The sequence below is a fragment of the Molothrus aeneus genome, chromosome 15, assembly GCF_037042795.1.
Source record: "Molothrus aeneus isolate 106 chromosome 15, BPBGC_Maene_1.0, whole genome shotgun sequence".
Lineage (NCBI taxonomy): Eukaryota > Metazoa > Chordata > Aves > Passeriformes > Icteridae > Molothrus > Molothrus aeneus.
Window position 1 is genome coordinate 15055123 of NC_089660.1, and position 20650 is coordinate 15075772.

Consider the following 20650-nt stretch of genomic DNA (forward strand, 5'->3'; position numbering starts at 1 on the left):
AGATGGAATTTCCATTTTGGTCTGTATTCCACAGTGCAAAGCTTTTGGTTCAAGGCCAAGATTAAAAACCACTTTGTTTCTGTGCATCTGTTCCCTCTGTGTCCTGATAGTCCTATATTTGCCTTCTTAAAAGTGTTTTCCTGCTCATGGCTTATACCTCATCTCCTGGGAGAGACACAGAGATCTGTGCAGCCCAGGAATCCTGAAAAGCCATCACTCATCTGCCTGATGAACAGCAGCCGCAGCCTGGGAGCCTGGCAGAGAGAGGCCAGGCCCTCCAGTGCCCACTGAATCACTGCTCCTGCCATAAAAAGAAGTTTCAGGTGGTATTTGACAGTGCCAAGGAACAAGGACATTGGGTTTATTGCAGCTTAAGGAAAAGGGGGAGTTTTTATCAGATGGTGCAAAAACTATTTCATAATTGAGCAGCTGAGTCTCATTGGGCTCTAATGTTCTGCTTTAGGAATTGTGATCATTTCCTCATAAAGAATCATGGGGTTTATCCTCTCCTTTGCTATGGATGAGGTAATTAAGATAAAAAACTTGTCTCTGTAAGTTTAGCCATTCTGGTAAGTTTTTTAAAATAAGTATTTTAAAGGAAAGGCACATTAAGTTCTATGTTTTAAAATGATTACCACCTTAATTTAAAGGAGCAAGTAAGTAATAAGAATGGATAGTTACTGGGTGCACAAACACATAAATTCCAGGTTTTAGTAGTGGGCAATTTTCATTTGCAAATTGACATTTAGTAGTAGAAAGGATATTTTTTTTAAAGGTTCAGTATAAAATTTTGAGAATGACAACATGTTATTTCAAGAGTGCCTGGGGCACTCAGGAGCCCAGAATGACATTCATTTAAAACACAATTTTGTGGAACTTTAAAAATAAATAATTTATTTCTAATCTAATCTTCTCTAATGAGAGAAGAGGGGGAACAGCACAAGCAGAAACATCTTTATGAGCTGAGCCTGTACCAGCACAGGAACCAGAGCTTGCCTGGTACTCCCAACAAGATTTAATAACCATTCCCAAAAATCCTGTCTGTGTTAACATCCCTGGTGCTGTGCTGGGACAGGGCTCTCTTCTGGGGGCACAGGGAGTGTGCTGGGGCTGGGGACTGTGTCCTGCTCTGTGCACACAACATACAGGCAGTAAAGACATAAAGTCACTTAAATTTATCCAGCAAGAATTTTATTTGATTTAGCTATTTCTAGGAAATCATCTAATCCCGGAGAAAACAAAATTCCACCTGTGCTTTTCTCAAGAATTAATTGCTCTACAAATCTATTTAATGGCTTGGAATCTGTATGTAGGTGTAGGACACAGTAAGACATTTTCTTGCAATCCTTTCTTCTACTTTGCACATGTATTTTCCATTCAGCCAGAGCAGTGTTACATAAGCTCGTAATTTTAACTCTAATTGAAGATGTAGAGAGGGAGCCATTAATATCTCCTAATTTTAGCTATGGAGGCTCTGCCTATCATGAGCTCGGAGAGCTGGGAATCTTGGAAAGCCAATTTATTCATCTCTCAGTGTCTGTGGATAGACTCAGTCCTCTAAATGTATTCCTTTCTCCTTCAAATAAAAAGAGAAGCTCATTGCTTATGTGAGACAAGCTCATTGCTCATGTGTTAAAAAAGTCCCATCCTCCAAATGCTGATAAGCCACCTTTCCTTTCCTTGAAAGATCAGGTTGTGCATTTTATTGAGACTTCCCAAAGGGAGACACATCATCAAGAGACCTTGTCCTGCTTCTTCTAACTGTGATCTGAGCCAGGAGTTAGAAAATGCTTGCTTAAAGAAACAAATAAACAAACAAAAGAGGAAAATTAGCTCTTTGCAGAGTAAATGAAAATATCATTTAGATAAACATGGATTTGAGTTACATTGAGGATTTAACTTGGCTTAGGAAAGATTAATTCATCTGTGTTTATATTTTTGCTCAAATAAATCATTCTGTTTGTGTTTAGCATTTTCAGTTTAGTATCTCTCGTGGGTTCTGCCAACTGCTGGAGCCATCTGGGGAAGTTTTCTGTGTTTGCTTTCCTTGCTGGCTGCTGTGGGACCGTGTCAGAAATCAGTGCTGGCTGCTGCTGTGTGCTCAGGTTTCCAGGCTCGTTGTTAGAGGACAAACATTGACTCCAGGGCAGTGTCCTCATGTTCTGAGCTCCCACAGGGGACTCAGAGGGTGACTGAGGTGTCCTCAGCACAGGAGATTCCTGTCCTGTTCTCTGGCACAGGACATTCACCTGCTGGAAACAGCCACATTTCTTTCTCTCAGCTCTCAAAACCTTGTTATGTGTAAGGTTTCAGAGGGATGTGAGATCAGCAGCAGGGCTGAGTTTGTACAGCCTGGTGCTTCACAGAGATCCATGGACATCTTCTCCAAGGGGAGATTCCCTGGATCTATTAGAGAAGCAGGAGGGTTTAAAGCTAAATTGGTGCCAGTGACAATTAGGCACACTCAGTTTAAGTGAGAGGAGAAAGACACTTTCCAGAGCTTAATGTTGGCACAGAAACTTTAAAACCTTATTCTATAATTCTGCCAACTTTTTCATTTGGTCCAAGCAACTGATGTTCTCACTTCTTGCAGGTTGTTGAGAAACTGCAGGAAAGATGCTTAGGAAGAGTTTTTTTGTTCAGATCCAGAAATGTGAAATTATTGCCTCTTTGAGAAGTAATCAATTCTCTACCTGCTGAATAAGTACTAGGAAGGATTTAAGAGCTGGATTTAACTGGTGCTTGACCTGCACTATATTCACAGATTTGTCTTACTGCAGTAAGCCCCCAGAAAATGGCTGGATTGGATGTTTTTGCTCAATATTTCCTTGTCCTGAAACTGCCATGCACCTGTGTTTCCCACATTAAATACTAATACACATCCTGCTTGTGCATAAAAATTAACTCAGAGCCCTTTAAACTTCTATTTCAACCAGGATGAGGCAGAGAAACTTTATTATTTTTCTGTTAAGCTATTTTTCAATGATAGCTCTTTATTCTCTAATATCAGTATAGAATGTACTGTTCAACAGGCAGTCTTTCATTTGTATTCTAATTACAGAGAAAGAATTAATATTAGAGCAGCAAAACCTGCAGGTAACAAAGTGGTGGAAATGGCTCCTTCCTCCCTGCCCCTTTCCAGAGCAGAGGGTACCTGCACTGCCACTGCTCTGAGCCCCAGTTTTGCTCTTGGTGTGAGCACTGGAGAAGTTTGGCTGCTCCAGATGCTGTTTCAAAGCTCCTTCAAAGAAGCAGAAGCCACTTCAGTTCCTGTCTCAGGAGCAGTTTTGCAGGATCAGGGTGGCCAATAGATCTGGGTTGGACACTGGAGGAAAGAAGGGAAAGTTTGGCCTTTGTTTCTTGAAAAATGATGAATCATTTTTCTGGGTGGAGAGTTTGAATCATGACCTACTTGAAGGAAGTACATCTAGTAACATATTTTCCTTTAGAATGTCATGTTCTTTAAAAGTGAAGAAATTCTAAAAACACATCTGAAGAGATGCATGACCTGCCTCATGCTCTAAGAGGAAGGACTGTTTCCCTCTGTGTAGCCCTGGCTTGATTTCTTCAGCTCAGAGCTGAATGTTTTGATGAGGATATATTGAAATAAGGTAAAAATAAGGTAAAATATTTTGCATTGCAGTTATCTGAAATACTACAGTAATTCTTTATACCACGAGAGGCTTCCAGTTCTCTGATGGGATGATCTGGATCCCAGCCTGCCAAAGCTCTCAATTACACAGAAACACTCCAGGGAGAAACAGAATTATTCATGTACTGACAATTGTGTGAAATTTTGTATCAAAGAAGAACGTGAAAACTTGCTGCAGCATTAGCACAGTAATGAATTCTGTCATTTTTACAGTGGTTTTAATAATTAGATCTATGTAAAGCAACTGAGCTTTATTTCAATGTAGGTCTCCACTAATGCTCTCTGTGTGCCTCTTGATGTGTTAATGACTTGTCAAGAACCCTGAGGTAGATCTTTCCTGCCTTCTGAGCAGGATGCAGCTGTTTGCATGAGGACAAGACTGTCTGTAGCTGCCACAGACTGACCTTGGTGCCCAGTGCGGGGGAAACTTGTGAAAATCTGTGTCCAGGCCTTCAGCCATGCCAAAAGCCCAGGCCAGAATATGTCCAAGCATTTAACCTTTGGGAATATGAGACATAATTATACAAAGGTACATTTTTGATGCCACATTGAAGTGTATTGACCTCTGAATAGCTGCTCAGTGTTTTTCTTTCTTTATTAGTTTGAAAATGAAATCATTTTGAAGCTGGATCATGAGGTGGAAGGAGGACGAGGGGATGAACACTACATGCAGTTGTTTGAGTCCATGTAAGTAGTGCATGAGAATAAATAGAACAAATGCCTTGAGGACATGTTTCTATCTTATTGTTCCCAGTTCTCAGGTTGGTAACCTTACCTAAAATAGAATCTTAGCAACTTTTTTCATGAAGGGACTGGAAATACCATAATGCTTCACTACACCTGGTTTGCATTACAGTTTTGCTCATTGAAATTATTTTCCTGGCTGCTTTTCATTGTTTTGTGCTTCAACTAAATTATGAAGAAGTTATACCTAACCTGCATTTTTACATGTCTAGGTTGGAATCCAAGAGATTATTCAGACAAGTCTGAATTTAAATAAGGCTTTGTGATGTTGTGTGCATGTTTGACTTGCTCAAAGCCTGCTACCCTGTATGGGTTGTATTTCTGGGTAGGGGTAGCAGTCTTTGCAAAGTCACATCTCTCATCAGATGAACCATGAAAGCTTTGGGTACACACACAGGGGACATAAAGAATCATTTATTCTGTTTCTTTTTGCAGCAGCTTTTATCAAATTTGAATGTTGCTGTCTAGTTTCCTTCAGGATTCCCCTTAGGGTAAACAACCCCAGTATTTCAGTTTATCATATGTTTTCTGGACTATCCTGCAATTCTCCATCTAGTTTGAAATACTACAGTGCCTTAAAGCTGGAGAGAGTGTTCAAACTGAGACTTTATCTATGCAAAAAGCTAAGCTTGCCTCAGATCTTGTGTATGTGACACTTTGAAGTTCACTCTTTCTGAGCTGTGGAACATAATTTGCTTACCTTGTTTGCTCTTTGCTCTTTATTCCAGAGCTTTTCTTGGAAAGTGGCACTATCCAGTTAAACCCCATCATTCAGCAGAGCAGTCAAGGAGTGCCATCAAACACAGCACAGAGCTTTTGATCTCCAGCCTTTGCAAGGCCCCCTTCTTGCTCTGACATATCTGCCTTTTCCCCTTGCTACTGTCCCACTTTCCAGAAGGCCTCAAGTTCAAAGTTTCCACATTTCTAAAGATGACAATTCATCTTATCTCCAGATTTTGTTGAATGACTCCTGCAGATGGAGTATTGGAGCAGAGGCTGGTGACCTGCCTGTGGTAGGACCTGTTCTCTCAGGTGGTTTGGTTTAAGTCCTCCTCCATTCACACCTTTCAAAGCAGGGATTTCAAGCCTCTTTTCCAACTGGAGTGAGACCCACTTAAATTTGCCTCCACATTTATTCATTTGGTCATTTTTTCATCAGCTGATCTCCTGTATCTGTCTGCATCCCTGCACAGCTCCAGTGTCACCTGAAGGCAGATTTTAACAGCACTCAGTGACTGCTGTGCTGCTCAGTCCTCACCTCTGCAACCAACATCTGCCCATGCTGCTGGTTGCTGGGAACTTCCCCATGCCCATAAATAATATTATTATTTATTATAATCATAAACTAGGTTCAGCAGAAGTTTAATTAGTCACTGCCCTGCATTTGTCCCTAGACCTAAATGTGGGTGAGGTCCATGGGGTTGTGACCTGTCCTAGGCAGTGTCCCAGGGAAGCTGAGGTGATGTGGGCCAGGTGAGAGGTTGTTCTCAGCAGGCAGAGTAGACAAGGCTGCCCTGCCTGGGAAATGCAGGAGAATCAGTGCACAAGTTGTGCCAAGCCACTTGTCCTCAGGCTCAGAAAATGAGTTCTGGCATGTTTTAGTTCCCAACACAGGCACAACAGGAAATGGCACTTGGCAGATTTCCAGTTCCCCATCATTGCAGTGGCCCATGCTATGCAGTTGTTTTTCTCGAGCTTTATTGCAAATATTTTTTTTATTTAGAATTTTCTATTTTTTTCAAGCTCTGTTTAAAAATTCAAAGGTTTCTTCCTCCCTCCTGGGGGGAAAAAAAATCTTCTGAAGTTTTGTGATCCTTTTTTTTGGGATTATTGTATAAAGCTGAGCAATACAACTTTTTGAACCTTCCCTCAAGAGACAGGCATTCTTCACTCCTGTTCCTTTTGTAGTTCTTTGTGTGGACTCTGGTTCACCTTTCTTTAGTGACTGGAGTTATGTACTTCGTGCTGGGTGAGACCCAGCAATAGCTTGTGGTTTATGTCAATGTTTTTCAGCTTGTACTGGGAAGAAATGTGATGTCTTGGAGCCTCATGCTCATTGTGCAGTCAGGGAACGTTCACAGCTCTGCCTTGTTTGCTGTTACTCCCAGGGAACCCGTGGCAGAAATCCATAATAGTCACTTGAATGGTGGCTGTACCTTCCTTCATTAGTGACTCACACTGTTTCTGATACTTGTAGATGTAAAACACCACTATTTTTCTGTGTAATATTCCAGTCTCCTGTGTTTCTGAGGCTTTCTTTCTTTCCCCCAAACATCTTTTAATGTGCTCCAACCTCTCTGTCAGTTGTCAGCTCTTGGCCCCTTTAGTGTTTCCATTCCATTTGCAGTGTATTTTATAAGCCAAGTGTCAGTTATTGATTTAAATATTTCAATTTCAGACCAGTCAGACAAGAGCAATTGGAGTATTCTGGTTTTATCTGCTGGCTTCTGTCCCTCCTATCTTACACAACATAAATGTTCTTTCAGACATCCATGTACACATTCCCTCTGTCAGGACAGTGACTCCACTGGAGCTGCACAATCCAAGGAATAAACTTTAGATGCTGCCTTTACTTTGCTTGAGTTGGAACTTTATTCCTGGGTATTCTGCAGAGGTTCCATTCTAGGCCAGAGCTTTGAGGATTTCTTTGCAATTGAAGGCAATATGAATATGTATTTTATGGAAAAGGTTGAAATAATTATGAGGAATAAAAAAAATGTTTTGCTATTAATTAAAGGAGTATTCTTAGTAATTAGAGTTCAAAAAAATATTGTGCCTAAAGATTACTAACATTTTTTTTTATGTGGGTGTCTGGAAAACAATGATGTAGAGCTGAATTAATAATTGAGCACTAAGAGGTCAGAACATTCCCAGCTACCAACACAAAGCAGGACTGCCTTGGAAAAAGTTAACTGCATCTCTGCCTGATCCTGTGCTTGTATCTATAATTATATAAGTGAAAATACATGTATGTGTGTGTGTGTATATATATATATAAATAATATATTAAAAATGCAGTTTGTCAGAGAGGATCCCAATGGAAAACCAGAATGTTAAGTAGAGGAAACAAAAGAAAAGCAATGAAATAAATAATTTCTCTTAAGCAAAGAAAGAAAATACTCCTTTAACGAGATGTAGGTAATCACTTAATGACATTTAAACAGTTAAATGTTGAAAACAAAACTCTGACATTAAAGTGAACTCTCTACTCCTAAATAATTTCAGCACTTTTTAGAACCAGTGTATGCTAATGTTTGTTAATGTAAATTGAAACTGATGATGCCAAAATATAAAATTCCCTTTCTTGTATTTTTATCAGAAGAGATCAAGCTGCTCTTTTCAATCTGCAGAAAGTTGATTGGTTTTGCTTATTCCTCAAAGTGAAATTACTCTGGTGATGTCTTTTTTTAAGCTAAAATTGTAATTTTTGTTTATTTGAACTTGTACTCACATGTGTCAGCACAAGGAGAAGGAAAACATTTTTGCATTTTTTGCTGAGGAAAGGAAGGTGCTGCTATTACTTATTTATATGTTTTATATATAAATATTAAAAAATATATTTATATATTTTATATTGGTTATATTATTATTTATATTTATATAATATATGTTATATTTGAATATAATATGTATTTTTATATAAATATAATATATATATATTGCCATTATTACTTATTGCAATAGTGTGAAATTCCAGAGACTTGAGTTTGTGATAGCACAGATGCAGAGCTCTCTGTCCAGAAGCTGTGGTTGCACCCTTGAGTTCAAAGTCATTTTCAGACAGGAAAAGTAAATGTTTCTTTTATTTTTTTCCATTTGATTTATATGCCTTTTGTCTTCTGAATGTCTAAATTACCAACTCACAGAGAGAATTTCCAGCGCATTCTGCAGTTGATTTAGGCCTAATCCAGTACTTGCCTTTAGAATTGTGCCAATATTTCCGTATTTGCAGCCTTACAGAGTGTGCCAAGCAGCACCCTGGCATTTGCAGCCTGGTGGAAAGCTTTGTGAGCCTGGTGAGGGGGCTCCTGGAGAGGCTGCTGGATTATCGCGCCGTGATGAGCGACGAGAGCAAGGACAACCGCATGAGCTGCACTGTCAACCTGCTGGTACGGCCTCTGCTGCTTCTGGAGAGCCCAGGAGAGCCCCCTGGGGAGGGACTGCAGCAGAGCCCGCTTACTGAACAGGAGGGGAAATCTTCCTGGGGGCAGCAGTGGGTGACAATGTTCTTAGTGGTTTAAACTCTCCAGCGAGAGAGTTTTACATCTCCTTGCACGGATAAATGCGTGAGTCTGAAAGCAGCATTCACCCGTGTGCTTTGTGGGCTTTATCCACTCTGATTCTGTGGATAAACAGGGAAGTTTGCTGCTCACATGCCCATTGACAGGCTTGATGGGACAGTGGCTTCTTGACAGAGTTGAGCTGTGATGAGGAGCTGACCCAGTTGCTGCTTCAGCATCTCCATAGTTACAGTTCTCAAAGGCGGGCAGGAAACCTGCAAGGCACTTTTGCAGCTGGGTGCCAAGAGGTTTGAGGCTCTGATCTTGTCCTAGGCCACTCTGTCTTCTTTCCTATTCCTATTTTGTAATGAGGATATTGCATAGAGAGATTCTTCCTCCAGGATATTCCTAAAGCTGAGGAGGAACCTCTGCCACCTTTGACGTATGACACTCACACTCTTTGTTCCTCAATAATCACTGTGCAATGGGGTGGCCATTTCTGCAGCTCTTCAAGAGACCATTCTTGTCATACATTTTGCACAGCCTCAGCAACTTGCATTCCTGCAAACATGTTATGGTGACAAAAAATGAGCTTTATTCCTGGAACTGGCCCCTTTAGAGGTATTTGCACAACAGTGCTCCATAACTACAGTGCTAAACATCTGCTTCAACACATACCAGCCTCCACCAAGGAGCATGGAGCATGTGGTTTATTCTGTTAATGCATTTGGATAACCATATTTTCCTCTTCTCCAATAGAAAAACCTTCAGTAATAATCCCATTATGAACTAGGAAAATTATATGTATGTATAAAACCATACATATAACTAATAAAAATATTAATTGAAGAAGTAGTTCCAGGTTTAAACTTCAGATAGTCTGTAAATAATCTACTTTTCATACTATCTATGCTTTCTAACTACCAAGGAAAGCAAAACCTCAGTCTGTGTGTGTGTGTATATATGCATATATGGATATCATTTTATTAAAGGACATTAAGAGGTAACTTTAAATATTTGTGTCCCTAGAATTTCTACAAGAACATTAACCGTGAAGAGATGTACATCAGGTATGGCAACCATTCTATTGGATCTGGTTTGGAGAGGGCAGTTAATATTGTGAGTTTTGGTTTTATCATTGTGCTTGGATTTTTGTCACCTAAATGACTCTATGACACCCCAGCCTCATCTGCATTCCCACTCTGTTGTTAATTTAGCCTTCAGCAACTGGGAATCTGTGCTATGTATCCAGCAGCAGCATTTTTTTTTCCACAAGAATTAACTTTTAATTGATCAAAACACTCAACATTCATTGTCTATTGTTTAAAATTAAGAAAGTGCAGATAGATTTGAGTCTTGAGGGAGAATGTATCACACATTTAGTATGGCAGAAAAAACATTCTGGTTTTGTAGAATGGCCCAATCTGCTGAGTCTCCTTCATTATGCAACACTCCATGGGCAGGGTTACAGCTGAGACATTTTCTGTGGGAACTGCAAATTCCTGCAGGTGTGGCATGGCCTCTTGTTATCTCCAATTTTAAATTCCTGCAGGTGTGGCATGGCCTCTTGTTAGCTCCAATTTTGAATTCCTGCAGGTGTGGCATGGCCTCTTGTTATCTCCAATTTTGAATTCCTGCAGGTGTGGCATGGCCTCTTGCTGTCTCCAAGAGTACTGCACGTGGGCTGCAGCAGATCTTTCTTGCTGCTTCTAAAGCTCCCTGTTTCCTGCCTGTCCTCTCCTGCAAAATCTGCAGAAGAAAGCCCAGAGTCCCAGCTGAAATGAGCCCTGGAGGTGATTCAGAGCTCACCCTGGAGCTGTCATTGCTCAGGGTGATGCCTTGTGCAGGCTGACCTAAAACAGAGACTAGACAGAGCTGAAGAATAAAGTAGGGATTTATTAAGAGGCCTCACCTCGGGCAGCACAACCCAAAATGGCCACAAAATGGATGACAGGTCCTGGGGTCTCACAATTTATCAGTTCTGGTCCATTTGCACGTTGGAGTTAATTATTAAACTACAGCTCCAGCCCATGCAGTCCCATCCTTTTTGTTTTTCTCTCTTCAGTCCACGTTGTTTATGCTCTTGGGCCTGAGATCTGGACTGGCTCTCCTTGGGTCCCTGGCTAGAGCAGGAATTGTTTTGTCTCCCTACTCTGTGCAGAGAGCTCACCATCCCCTCATATGAAGCCCAGACTTACACACTAAAGCAGAACAGAATCTGAGAAATATAAAAGCTAAAACCTGAGGAATCAAGGGGGAAACTTTCTGTTGGGCTGGCAACTGGGAATGGGAGTGCCTTGAACTGCCACAGGAAGATGTCAGAGCTCCTGTGTCTCAAAACTCCTCGTGGGAGTTAGAGGGAGGGATGCAGTTTTCTCCCTGGCTCCTGTAGATGCAGGTTGAGCTCCATGATGGGCAGTGGCCATGCTGGAAGCAGCAATGCTGCCACAGGAGAAATTCAACTTAGAACTGCTCTTCTGCTCCCAACACCTCCAGGGACTGCTTTGCCTTTCTGGGCTGGTATTTTCCACTTTCTGCTTTCTCCTGTGATGTGCTGTGGTTGCATCTGTGCACAGGAAGAAGGTGTGCCTGCAAGGGTGCCCTGAGGAGCCCTGCAGGAATCTTGGCTTTGGAGGCTCTCCCAGGCCCTGGGAGCAGCCACCCCTCCTCCCTGGGGAGGAGCTGAGCACAGCTCACAGGAGAGGACAGCTCCTTCTGCTCCTTTCCTGCACGGAGGTTCAGCACACAGAGAGATCACAGCAGAGTGCGAACAGAGCCCTTTCAGCGTCCTTGGAGAGTCACAGTGTGACATCCATGGGGTTTCTGTTATCTGGAACATTCTAACACTCAGTATTCCACCCATGCCAGGCTCCAGTCTAATCCTTGCTCTCTCCTCTATCAGGTATTTGTACAAATTGCGAGATCTTCATTTAGATTGTGAGAATTACACAGAAGCAGCATACACCCTTCTACTCCATACGTGGCTCCTGAAGGTTAGATTTTCTAAACTCGATCTATAATTAAGCTTTTGCAGTATTCAATTTGATATTCTAAAGTGAATATCTTAATCTCTGAGTTATTTTCCACCGGGGTATTCAAGTTTCTAGTTAGAAATACTGCAGTAGTTCATATAAAATTAATTGTTGAAATTATATTTTCAGTAGGTGATTAAAAGCCATATATTGCTGAAACTAAATATGGTAGAAAAAATAGTTTTCCTTTACAGTGAGAACATTGTGTACAAATGTAACTTTCATTTTGGTAATTTTTTACTATCCTAAACATAACAGTTATGAAAATTAAACATAGTTCCAGCTATCACAAGAGGACATCTAACTTTTAATTTTAAATAATATGGATTACATAAACAAGTTATGTTGGCTTTATTTTGTAGCTGTAATTAATTATCTTTCACTATAACTATTGTTCATTACCTAGGTAATGAACAGTATCAATTAAAATGGTCAATAAGATCAATTTCCATTACAAGGGGACATTCCAAATTTAAATGTTCCTAGGCAAAAATCTGATATTTCTTATAGAATTTACTTTAGTGCAGAACTATATAAATTTGTGCTATTTTGCTTAAACTTAATTTTGATTTTTTTATGATTGTACAAATACAAGATATATTGTCTGTATTGGTATGGACAAAGAACAGTATATGAAATATTTTAATACAAAAAAATCTAAATCAAGTCAGTCAGGATGATACCATTGGGAAAAAAAAAGAGGAACTAATTTTCTCATGTAGTTTTTCATATAAAATTCGTAAGTGGGGCAAGGATGGGCAGGTATAGCATTCTAAAATATGTTTTAAATATTCTGTCTAGTGCTGGTTATCACACAAAATACAGTGTTTACCTGAAGAGGCAGTGAATGCAATCCCTGTGCCTTTCCCAGTTTGTCTGTGGATGGGTAAAAAAGACTTGGGAAGAAAACACTTGGAAGAGCCCAGGGGACCAGACCTCGTGGGAGGGGGGCCTTTGATGTGAAACACTGAACTTGAAAATTCTTTTTGCTGTGTTCTCCTTCTCAGTGGTCGGATGAGCAGTGTGCACCCCAAGTCATGTCAACAGAGTTCCAGTGCTCCCAGACCTACAGACACCTGAAAGAGAATCTGTATGAAAAGATCATAGAATACTTTGACAAAGGAAAGGTAAGTCTGGAGAGTTCTTCCCCTCCAAACCTCTCTGCTGTGCTACTCTGAACAGTTGTGTTTAATGTGTATAAAATATTTGTGAGGAAAAGCTTCTTTGAAATGTGGGTCAAGTAGAAATTGTGTCCTGGAGGCTTATTCCCAGAGATATCTGTTCCATAGGAATGTGTTCTTTCCATGACCTCATTCACAGAGAAAGGGCTAATGTCTCAGCACATTGTCACAAACATCTCTGTCAGGCACCAACAAAATACAATAAAAAATGTTGAAGCTACTTCCCCTTACAAAGAAAAGAGCATGGGCTACACAGATTCCATTTCTAAACCACTCAGCCCTTATCTCAAAAAATCCAGATAGTTCAAAATAGACATATTTGTTTCAGAGAGGACAGAGAATTTTATCCTAAACTTAAAATGTAGTAGATTGATGCTCAGTACCACGGTTTAGTTCAATTTAAGACAAAAAAAGATGTTAATAAAATTACCTGTCAGTGCAGTGGCTTTAGAGCTGAGAATTTTGGAAATAAAGCAAGGCACTAGAAAGCAGGAAGAAATTCTGCAGTGCCAGATAATTAATCCCATGACCCAATATGACCTTTAAGTCATTATGTCTTGTTCAGCTGCAGCCAAAGGTAGGAAGGGGGAAGGCAATTCATTTCTGCTTCTGCAAAAGAAGCCCTTCCTATAATTCACAAGGTAGAACGTTTCAGCTTCAGCCTCCCAGGTTTCCTGTTGGCATCTGCAGCAGCTGCACTGCAGCAGTGCCCACCCCCTGTCCCAGGAGAACCAAAGCCTCCAATTCCTGATCTGCAGCACCCAGCTCAGCCCAGGCCAGGGTACCTGGCCAAGGAACACCTGGCAGCAGGTGACAATGGCCTGGTGTGTCACTGGCAGTGTCCTCTCAGCAGCAGCAGAGAGCTCTGCTCGGGGCCCCCTTTGTCTCTTCTCTTCTGAGCAGGTGAGGAGACAGAATTTGAGAAATATCCCCATGAGAGGGAGTTTGTTCCTGCTTTAAGGCCACTTTTGTGAAGTGTCCACAGCAGATGAGAAAAGCAGTCCTGGTGTTCCAGTATCAGTCACTGTCACAGGCAGCTGTAAAGTTGTATGGACAGAAAAGCTGCTACTCTGGGCAAGTGGAAATTTAACACCTGTAGTTATTTAGCTGTCCTAGACAAGGCTCTCTGGATTATGGATGCTGCAGGATATTCTGTTAAATGGAGTGTGTTTTAAGTACAGGCAGGTGTCAGTCCCCTCATAAACTGCTCTGTGCTTGGGGTATGTTCTGAATGTTATCACCTCAGTGATTTACTCTTTTTTTTTTTTTTCTTTAATGTATCTGAAAGGTTAGATGATTTTTTTTTAAATGTTACTCTAATAATAAAGTAGGTTTACTTATTCCTTCCTGTAATGAATCATAAAACACTTTTATTTTTTAACATTAATCTGCTTTCCTTAAGTTTGTGATTGCCTTGAGTCTTCCACTCTAAATGTGCAGTTAATAAATTAGTGCACTTTAAAGACAGCATAATCAATAAAAGTGCAGTTAACCTCTGATGTGTTGAAAACTTGTTTGTTGGTACAGGATTTACTTTTCAAATGTGTGGTTGCATTGCAGATGTGGGAAGAAGCCATATCTTTATGCAAGGAACTTGCAGAGCAATATGAAAAGGAGGTTTTTGACTATGAACTTCTAAGTCAAAACTTGGTAAGATTGTATACAGATCTTCAAATTATTGCAGTCACAGAAATTAGTGTTTTTCAGCTGTCAAACAACAGAGCTGCCTAGGAGCTTGTGGTCTAAAATGGATTTTTAATTCATTTGTTGGAGTTCCTGTTTCACTGTAGCAATCCAGTGGTAAAGTAAAGGTTCATAAGTAACTGCTGGGTAAAGTTGCATGAACATCTGTTTATTGAGGTATTCTGAAATGTCTGTAGATGAAATAAACATGTTCTCACCTAGGGAAATTTAAAGGCCATATTTTGAAGCCTCTGTACTGCCCCAGGGTAGAAAGAACACCTGGATGAACTTTTTTCCCTAAATTTTTCCTTAAATTTTAGCAGCTTGGATCTTGACAAGCCTGAATAATTCTGTCCTAATCAGGACTATGGAGGTATTACAGCACAAGGAATTAGAACTAGATCCAAAAGGTAGAAGGAGAATTTTAAAGGAAAAAAAAATATTCAGTTACTTGTTTTCATTAAAATTGAATGAATCCAAAAAGGATCCCACCCCCCCCCCCCCAAAACCTTTTTATTCTACTCCCAATATTTCATGTTTGTATGATTTTTAACAGTTGTTTAGGGCACATTCAATGGATATCCCCGAATCTTCCTCAAAAAAAAAAGTGGGAATGATGTTGAATGGTGCTGTGTATAAAGAAAGCTTCTTTTGCTCTGTGGTTATCATGATTTAAAAGACATTTTTGCCAATTTAAGTTGCAGTGCTGTGTTCTCGCAGACATAACACCTAAATGACATTTGATATTTTATGGAAGAACTTGTTCTAAGTCCTTTACATGGTGTGTGCCCTTAAAATGAGCCTAGAGTAAAAACTGGAGTTGATCCCACACCTCAGGAAACATTTGAAGCAGGGAGTTTTTCCAAATGTCTTATTTCAGTAATGTTATCATTGACCAGGGATCACTTTGGTGTTTGCTTTTCTCCTAAGTTAAGGGTAAGCCAATTCTGAGGTCAAATATTAAAGCTGAAGCCATACCAAATTTGCTGTGTATTATATTTGCATATAAATGTAAACAGTGTTTAATGTCCCCCTGCAGCCTCCTGTGTGAAAACTGATTATTGCTGTAGCTCATCAGCTGCTAGCTGCTAGTTCTTGCATGTGTAGCAGAGGTTAAAAATGCATAGATAAAACCCCCAAACACAAGTAATTACAGTTGGTTTTGCTTTCAGGTCCAGCAAGCAAAGTTCTATGAAAACATCATGAAAATTCTGAGGCCTAAACCAGATTATTTTGCTGTTGGATATTATGGCCAAGGATTCCCAACATTTCTAAGGGTAAACTTGATTAAATTTTACTTTGTCATCTATTTTGTTTTCCTGTTTTCCTCATTATTAATGTCCAGATTCCTTTTTTGACCTCTAATATGCTTTGAGCTGAAATGTTCAACACCAATTGTCTTGCACTGCTTTACGTTTTTTCCTGAATGGCAAAAAAATTCCTACTTTAGGACAATTGTAGTAAGTTTGAACTGGTTTTATTCAAATATGCCGAATTTACTATCTTTTCTTTACTTTCCCTTTGTTTTGACTGCCATGAGGGAAATCCAGGCTCCAAAGGGTCTGGTTTATCAAAGAAACCTCATGAACTTGGGAAGTGGTGCACAACTGGATTGTCTTTTAAAAGGTCATTGTTTTAACCACAGTAGCGCATGAGTTCAGAGCATAAAAACAACCTAAATATTTGATATTGAAACTATTTAGTAGTTTCTTACTACTAAAAGCCTCTCTTACATAGAACAATTAATCATGAGTCTTTCTTCACACTTGGAAAGCAATGAGAGGCCCTGCTACCCAAGTTTAAAGGTCAAAGCTGCCTTGAAAACATTGGGAAAACAGTGAAATGATAGGCTGGTGTTAAACCAATGTTATTGTTTCTGAATAAGCAGTCTTTGAGTCCAGAGTCTCTGGAGAGTCAGTGCTTTCCAGCCCCTGGTCAAAATGGTGTTTGGCTTTAGAGCTGGTTGATACTCAGAAACCAGAAACCCCCATTCCAACAGCTGGCTACTGCTGTGCCTTTGTGTGGATTGCCATGAAACTGCAGCTTCTGCCTCAGCCCCACCCTGGCCAGGCAGTCACTCCCTCCTCATTCCTGCAGAACAAAGTGTTCATCTACCGTGGCAAGGAGTACGAGAGGAGGGAGGATTTCCAGGCCCAGCTGATGAGCCAGTTCCCCAGTGCTGAGAAGATGAACACCACTGCTGCACCTGGAGAGGATGTCAGGAACTCTCCTGGTCAATGTATCCTTGGACATGTGGGACATTGAGAGGGAAGGAGGGTTGGGAGCCTTGTTGTTAGCATGAGTTTGTCCGTGTGTCTAAGTTTGGAAAGACAAGTGTCTGCTAAGGAAGGCAGGAGCCTCCCCTGACATGGAAAATGTAAACCCCACCCTCCACCTCCAAATTGCTATAAATTTGAAATCAAAGGGGGCTCTCAGGCAAAGATATGGGAGCAGGAAATAACAGTTCTTTAATAGGGAAGAAAATAAAAAGATAAAATAAACAATGCAGTAAACTAAAACAGCACTGACAGAGTCAGAACCCAGCCTGACACCCCGTGGGTCAGGGTGCTGGCAGCAGAACCATTGGAATTGTGGCTCAGACCTCCTGGAGTGCCAGGACTGGTTCTGCTGGAGCAGGGATCCTGGAGAAAGGTGCAGTCTCTGCCTCTGAAGATCCAGTGGAAGGGGCAGCAGCTGTTCCTCTGGGAGAAGCCTTCTGGTGTTCCAGAATATCCAGATTATATCCAGGCAGGAATGCTTGGCTCCTCCCTCTGGGCTCACATCTGCCAATGGGATGCTGTAGTTCTTATCAGCCATTCAGTAGCTGTTATCAGCAGATGTGTCCACAGAGGGAGGAGTGGGTGTGGAAGAGATAAGGAAAACTGCTCAATGAACAGAAAACAACTGCCACACAGATGGCAAATAGGATACAATTTGCTTGGCAATCCAGGACACCGTGTGAAACAATGATTTCCTGAAGAGGTTGAAAGATTACGGACATGGCAGCTCAGTTTGCACTTTTGCCTGCACGTCCTCCATGTCTTTTCTGGTTTGTTCCTAAGAGAGTTCCTGATTTTCTGGCAATTCTAAGGAGTCTGTCTCTTTCATTCGTCATAGAAACATTTAGGCTGGAAAAAACCTTTAAGGTTGAGTCCAGCCATAAACCTTGTTCACCCATGTTCCCAAGTGCCACATCTACATGTTTTTTAAACCCCCCCAGGGATGGTGACTCAACCCCTTCCCTGGGAAGCCTGTGCTAGGGCTTGACAGCCTTTCAGGGAAGAAAATTCATTGTAGCTCATACATGGTTTAGCTTTATTTTCTTCAAATGGCAAAACCAGTGTCACACACTTGAAGAGACCGAGTTTAAAGCAGCAAATTTTCTGTTACCTCACATTATAGTTGTTGTGTCTTGATGTTTAATTCATGTCTTCTTTGAGCACTGCTCTGAGTGGCACCACACTTCAGTGTCACCTCCATTTCTTGGCAACATGTCCCAGGTCCCTCAGAAATTTTCTCAGGAAAATTAACTTACAAACCTTGTTAAACAGCTTCTAGAATGGCCTCAATTTTTCTTTGTTACAATAACTCTGATTATCTTTTTCTTCTGATTTGAGTCATTACTGACTGAGCAGGTATGAGATCACCTCATTGTATGCTGATTTTCCTTTATTAATTTTCAAGGTAATGTGGTAACACTTCACATACTCTCTTGTGTCTGTTCTGATGGAACTTTCTGGAGGAAAAATGGGAATACTTTCTTTTCACACTGTTGGGACTAAAGTGGGAGTATTACAGGCTTGTCTAAAATAGCACATTAAGCTTGAAAGCCAGGCTCTCCCAAGTCTGTCTTATCTCTTAACTAATTAATTTTTTTTTTTTGGAGAACACATGTTTAAATCCTTAAGGTAGAATTTGCTCATTTATTTGCAAGGAGCAGGAGACAGGAACTACTGCACTTATGCAAAAGGATGTAACCAGAGGGCATGAGTTTCAAACATACTGAAATATGTAAGGATGTGATATATTTACTTACAAATACAGGATTCAGATTTTTAAAACAACACTTCTATGGAAAAAGGAAATCTCAAGTAAAAGGGCTATTCAGTTACAGATTTCAAAATAAAATGTTAACCATCATGACTTTATGCATGCCTAAAGCTACACAGTGAAACTGTTAACATCAGATATGGTTGATGTTATTTTTGTAAGTTGCCTGAGCTTAAAAATTTAATGAATGAGTCAGTGTGATAAATTCAGCTGCAGATATTCAAGCTCAGGAAATAATAAAAATATGCAGTTTAGAATTAATATGTATTCACTGGCTACTACTGGCAGATTTCTCCTTTTTTGGCCAAGGAAACTCCAGAAATGAAACCCTGAACACTTCAGATTTTTCATCAGAAAATGTCTTATTATTACTAATTTTTTTATTTCTCCTGCAGCCTACAGTATTTCATACTAATAGTTAATAACATGCCCTTAACTTTCACACTTTCAGATATCCAATGTTTTACAGTGCAGCCAGTCCTGGAGGAGCAGCCTAGATTCAAAAATAAGGCAGTGCCTGATCAAATAATAAAGTAAGTGAATTTCTGTAGTAGACAATATAATGAAAATCAGTCCATATTCCTAAATTGACAACCATTGTTTTGTGAAGTCAGTCATTTGCCAATGAATCCTGGAGGTTTTTTTGTCTTAACTTACTGAGTTATGTATTCAAAGAATCAGAGAAGAGTTTGTGAGGGGAGGGACCTTCAGAGTCCAACCCCCAGGGACACTGCTCAGAGCTCCATCCAACCCGTCCTGGATATTCCCCAGGAACTCCATGGAAGAGCTTGTACCCATGTACCACTGAAGAAATAACTCCTGGAGGCAGGGCAGGGAGGAGAATCTGTGCTTTGGGCCAAAGTTATTGAGATTTCAACACAGCTTCTCAGACAAGGACTGGGGAGAGGGCTCTTGGAAGTGCCTGGCAGTGTGAGAGTGGTTGAATGAAGGCTCTTGAATGAAAGAATCTTGTTATATCTTGTCTGAATACACGGTGGCAAAATGGTTTCTGCTGGTCCAATGGAATATGGGTTTTGTAAAGGAATAAAGGAAATTAATTGAGCAAAGTGTTTTGAGAACAGACTGGCCAAGAGCTGCTTCCAAACCAGTTGTGCCCTTGGTCTGCAGCCCTCTCTATGGAATCTTTACTGAAGTAGCAACTGATTCAGAATAGAAAAATAAGAATCACCTCCCCACATATACCAAAGTAAATAAAGCAGATCCAAGCACAGGTCTGGTGTGATAGGATTTTAAAATAAACAAAGACAGACCAAAAAACAACCCAACCCAAAAAGCCACAAAAAAATTGTGGCTCTAATTTCAACTACTGATTCATTTTAAAATCAGTAACTGAAAGGCACATTATAAATGTGGTCCTGTTGGAGGTGTAGAGTCTGCCACACTTCAAACTGCTTCAGTTTATGTAGCAAAGTGTTCCTTGTAAAGTACAATCTCTGCTCATAAGGGAGATTTTGTAATGGTTTGTCTCAGCTGCAGAATTCAACCAAACTGCTGATTACATCTGGGCTCAAAGATTTACTTTTATGAGTTTACTTTATTGGGCATTTAATTGTTCATTACATTAGGTGTTGACAATGCATTTATTCTCTCAAAGAGCTTCAATATATTCCTTTCAGCTGGAACTGCATAAAGGGATCTGACTCAGTGTGGCAATATTTCCAGTTACATTTCTTTTCTGATGAAGAAAATCCTAGCAGTTTGGATCAGAAATCATAGTTTCCTATGAACCAGCATACCATGGTTTGCTTAACTCAGATGTTTGGGGCTGCTCTATTTGTTTTTCTGGGCTTTCAAAACAAGGTTCAGTTTTACTGGAAGAGACCTCTGAGTTTGTGGTTTTTTCTGCAAAATTAGCTTTTACTTAACAAGGGTTTAAATTTAAATCATCTTTAAAAGAAATACTAAAAACTCAAAGCAGAGATTTTTCTCTGGAAAGCAAAATATTTAGCAGCAGCAAAAAACTCTGCAGTGCCAATGCTAAAAGCCAAGTGGTTGCAAGTTTAGTGGAAAGACGTGCTCACAATGATGGAGAATGAAACATTAGCTGAATAGAACAGAATTTAACAT

The 20650-nt window shown here is 40.3% G+C and overlaps 1 protein-coding gene across 1 annotated transcript in view; it reads left to right on the forward strand.

Moving 5' to 3' along the window:
• The window catches only part of DOCK2 (dedicator of cytokinesis 2), a 161462-nt gene that overhangs the window by 126188 nt on the left and 14624 nt on the right, over positions 1–20650 (forward strand). The window contains exons 34-42 of the mRNA XM_066560488.1: positions 4254–4339; positions 8349–8505; positions 9646–9686; positions 11519–11609; positions 12656–12775; positions 14390–14479; positions 15685–15789; positions 16610–16751; positions 19014–19095. Of these exons, the coding sequence (XP_066416585.1) occupies positions 4254–4339; positions 8349–8505; positions 9646–9686; positions 11519–11609; positions 12656–12775; positions 14390–14479; positions 15685–15789; positions 16610–16751; positions 19014–19095 (914 nt within the window). The remainder of the gene's footprint in view (positions 1–4253; positions 4340–8348; positions 8506–9645; positions 9687–11518; positions 11610–12655; positions 12776–14389; positions 14480–15684; positions 15790–16609; positions 16752–19013; positions 19096–20650) is intronic.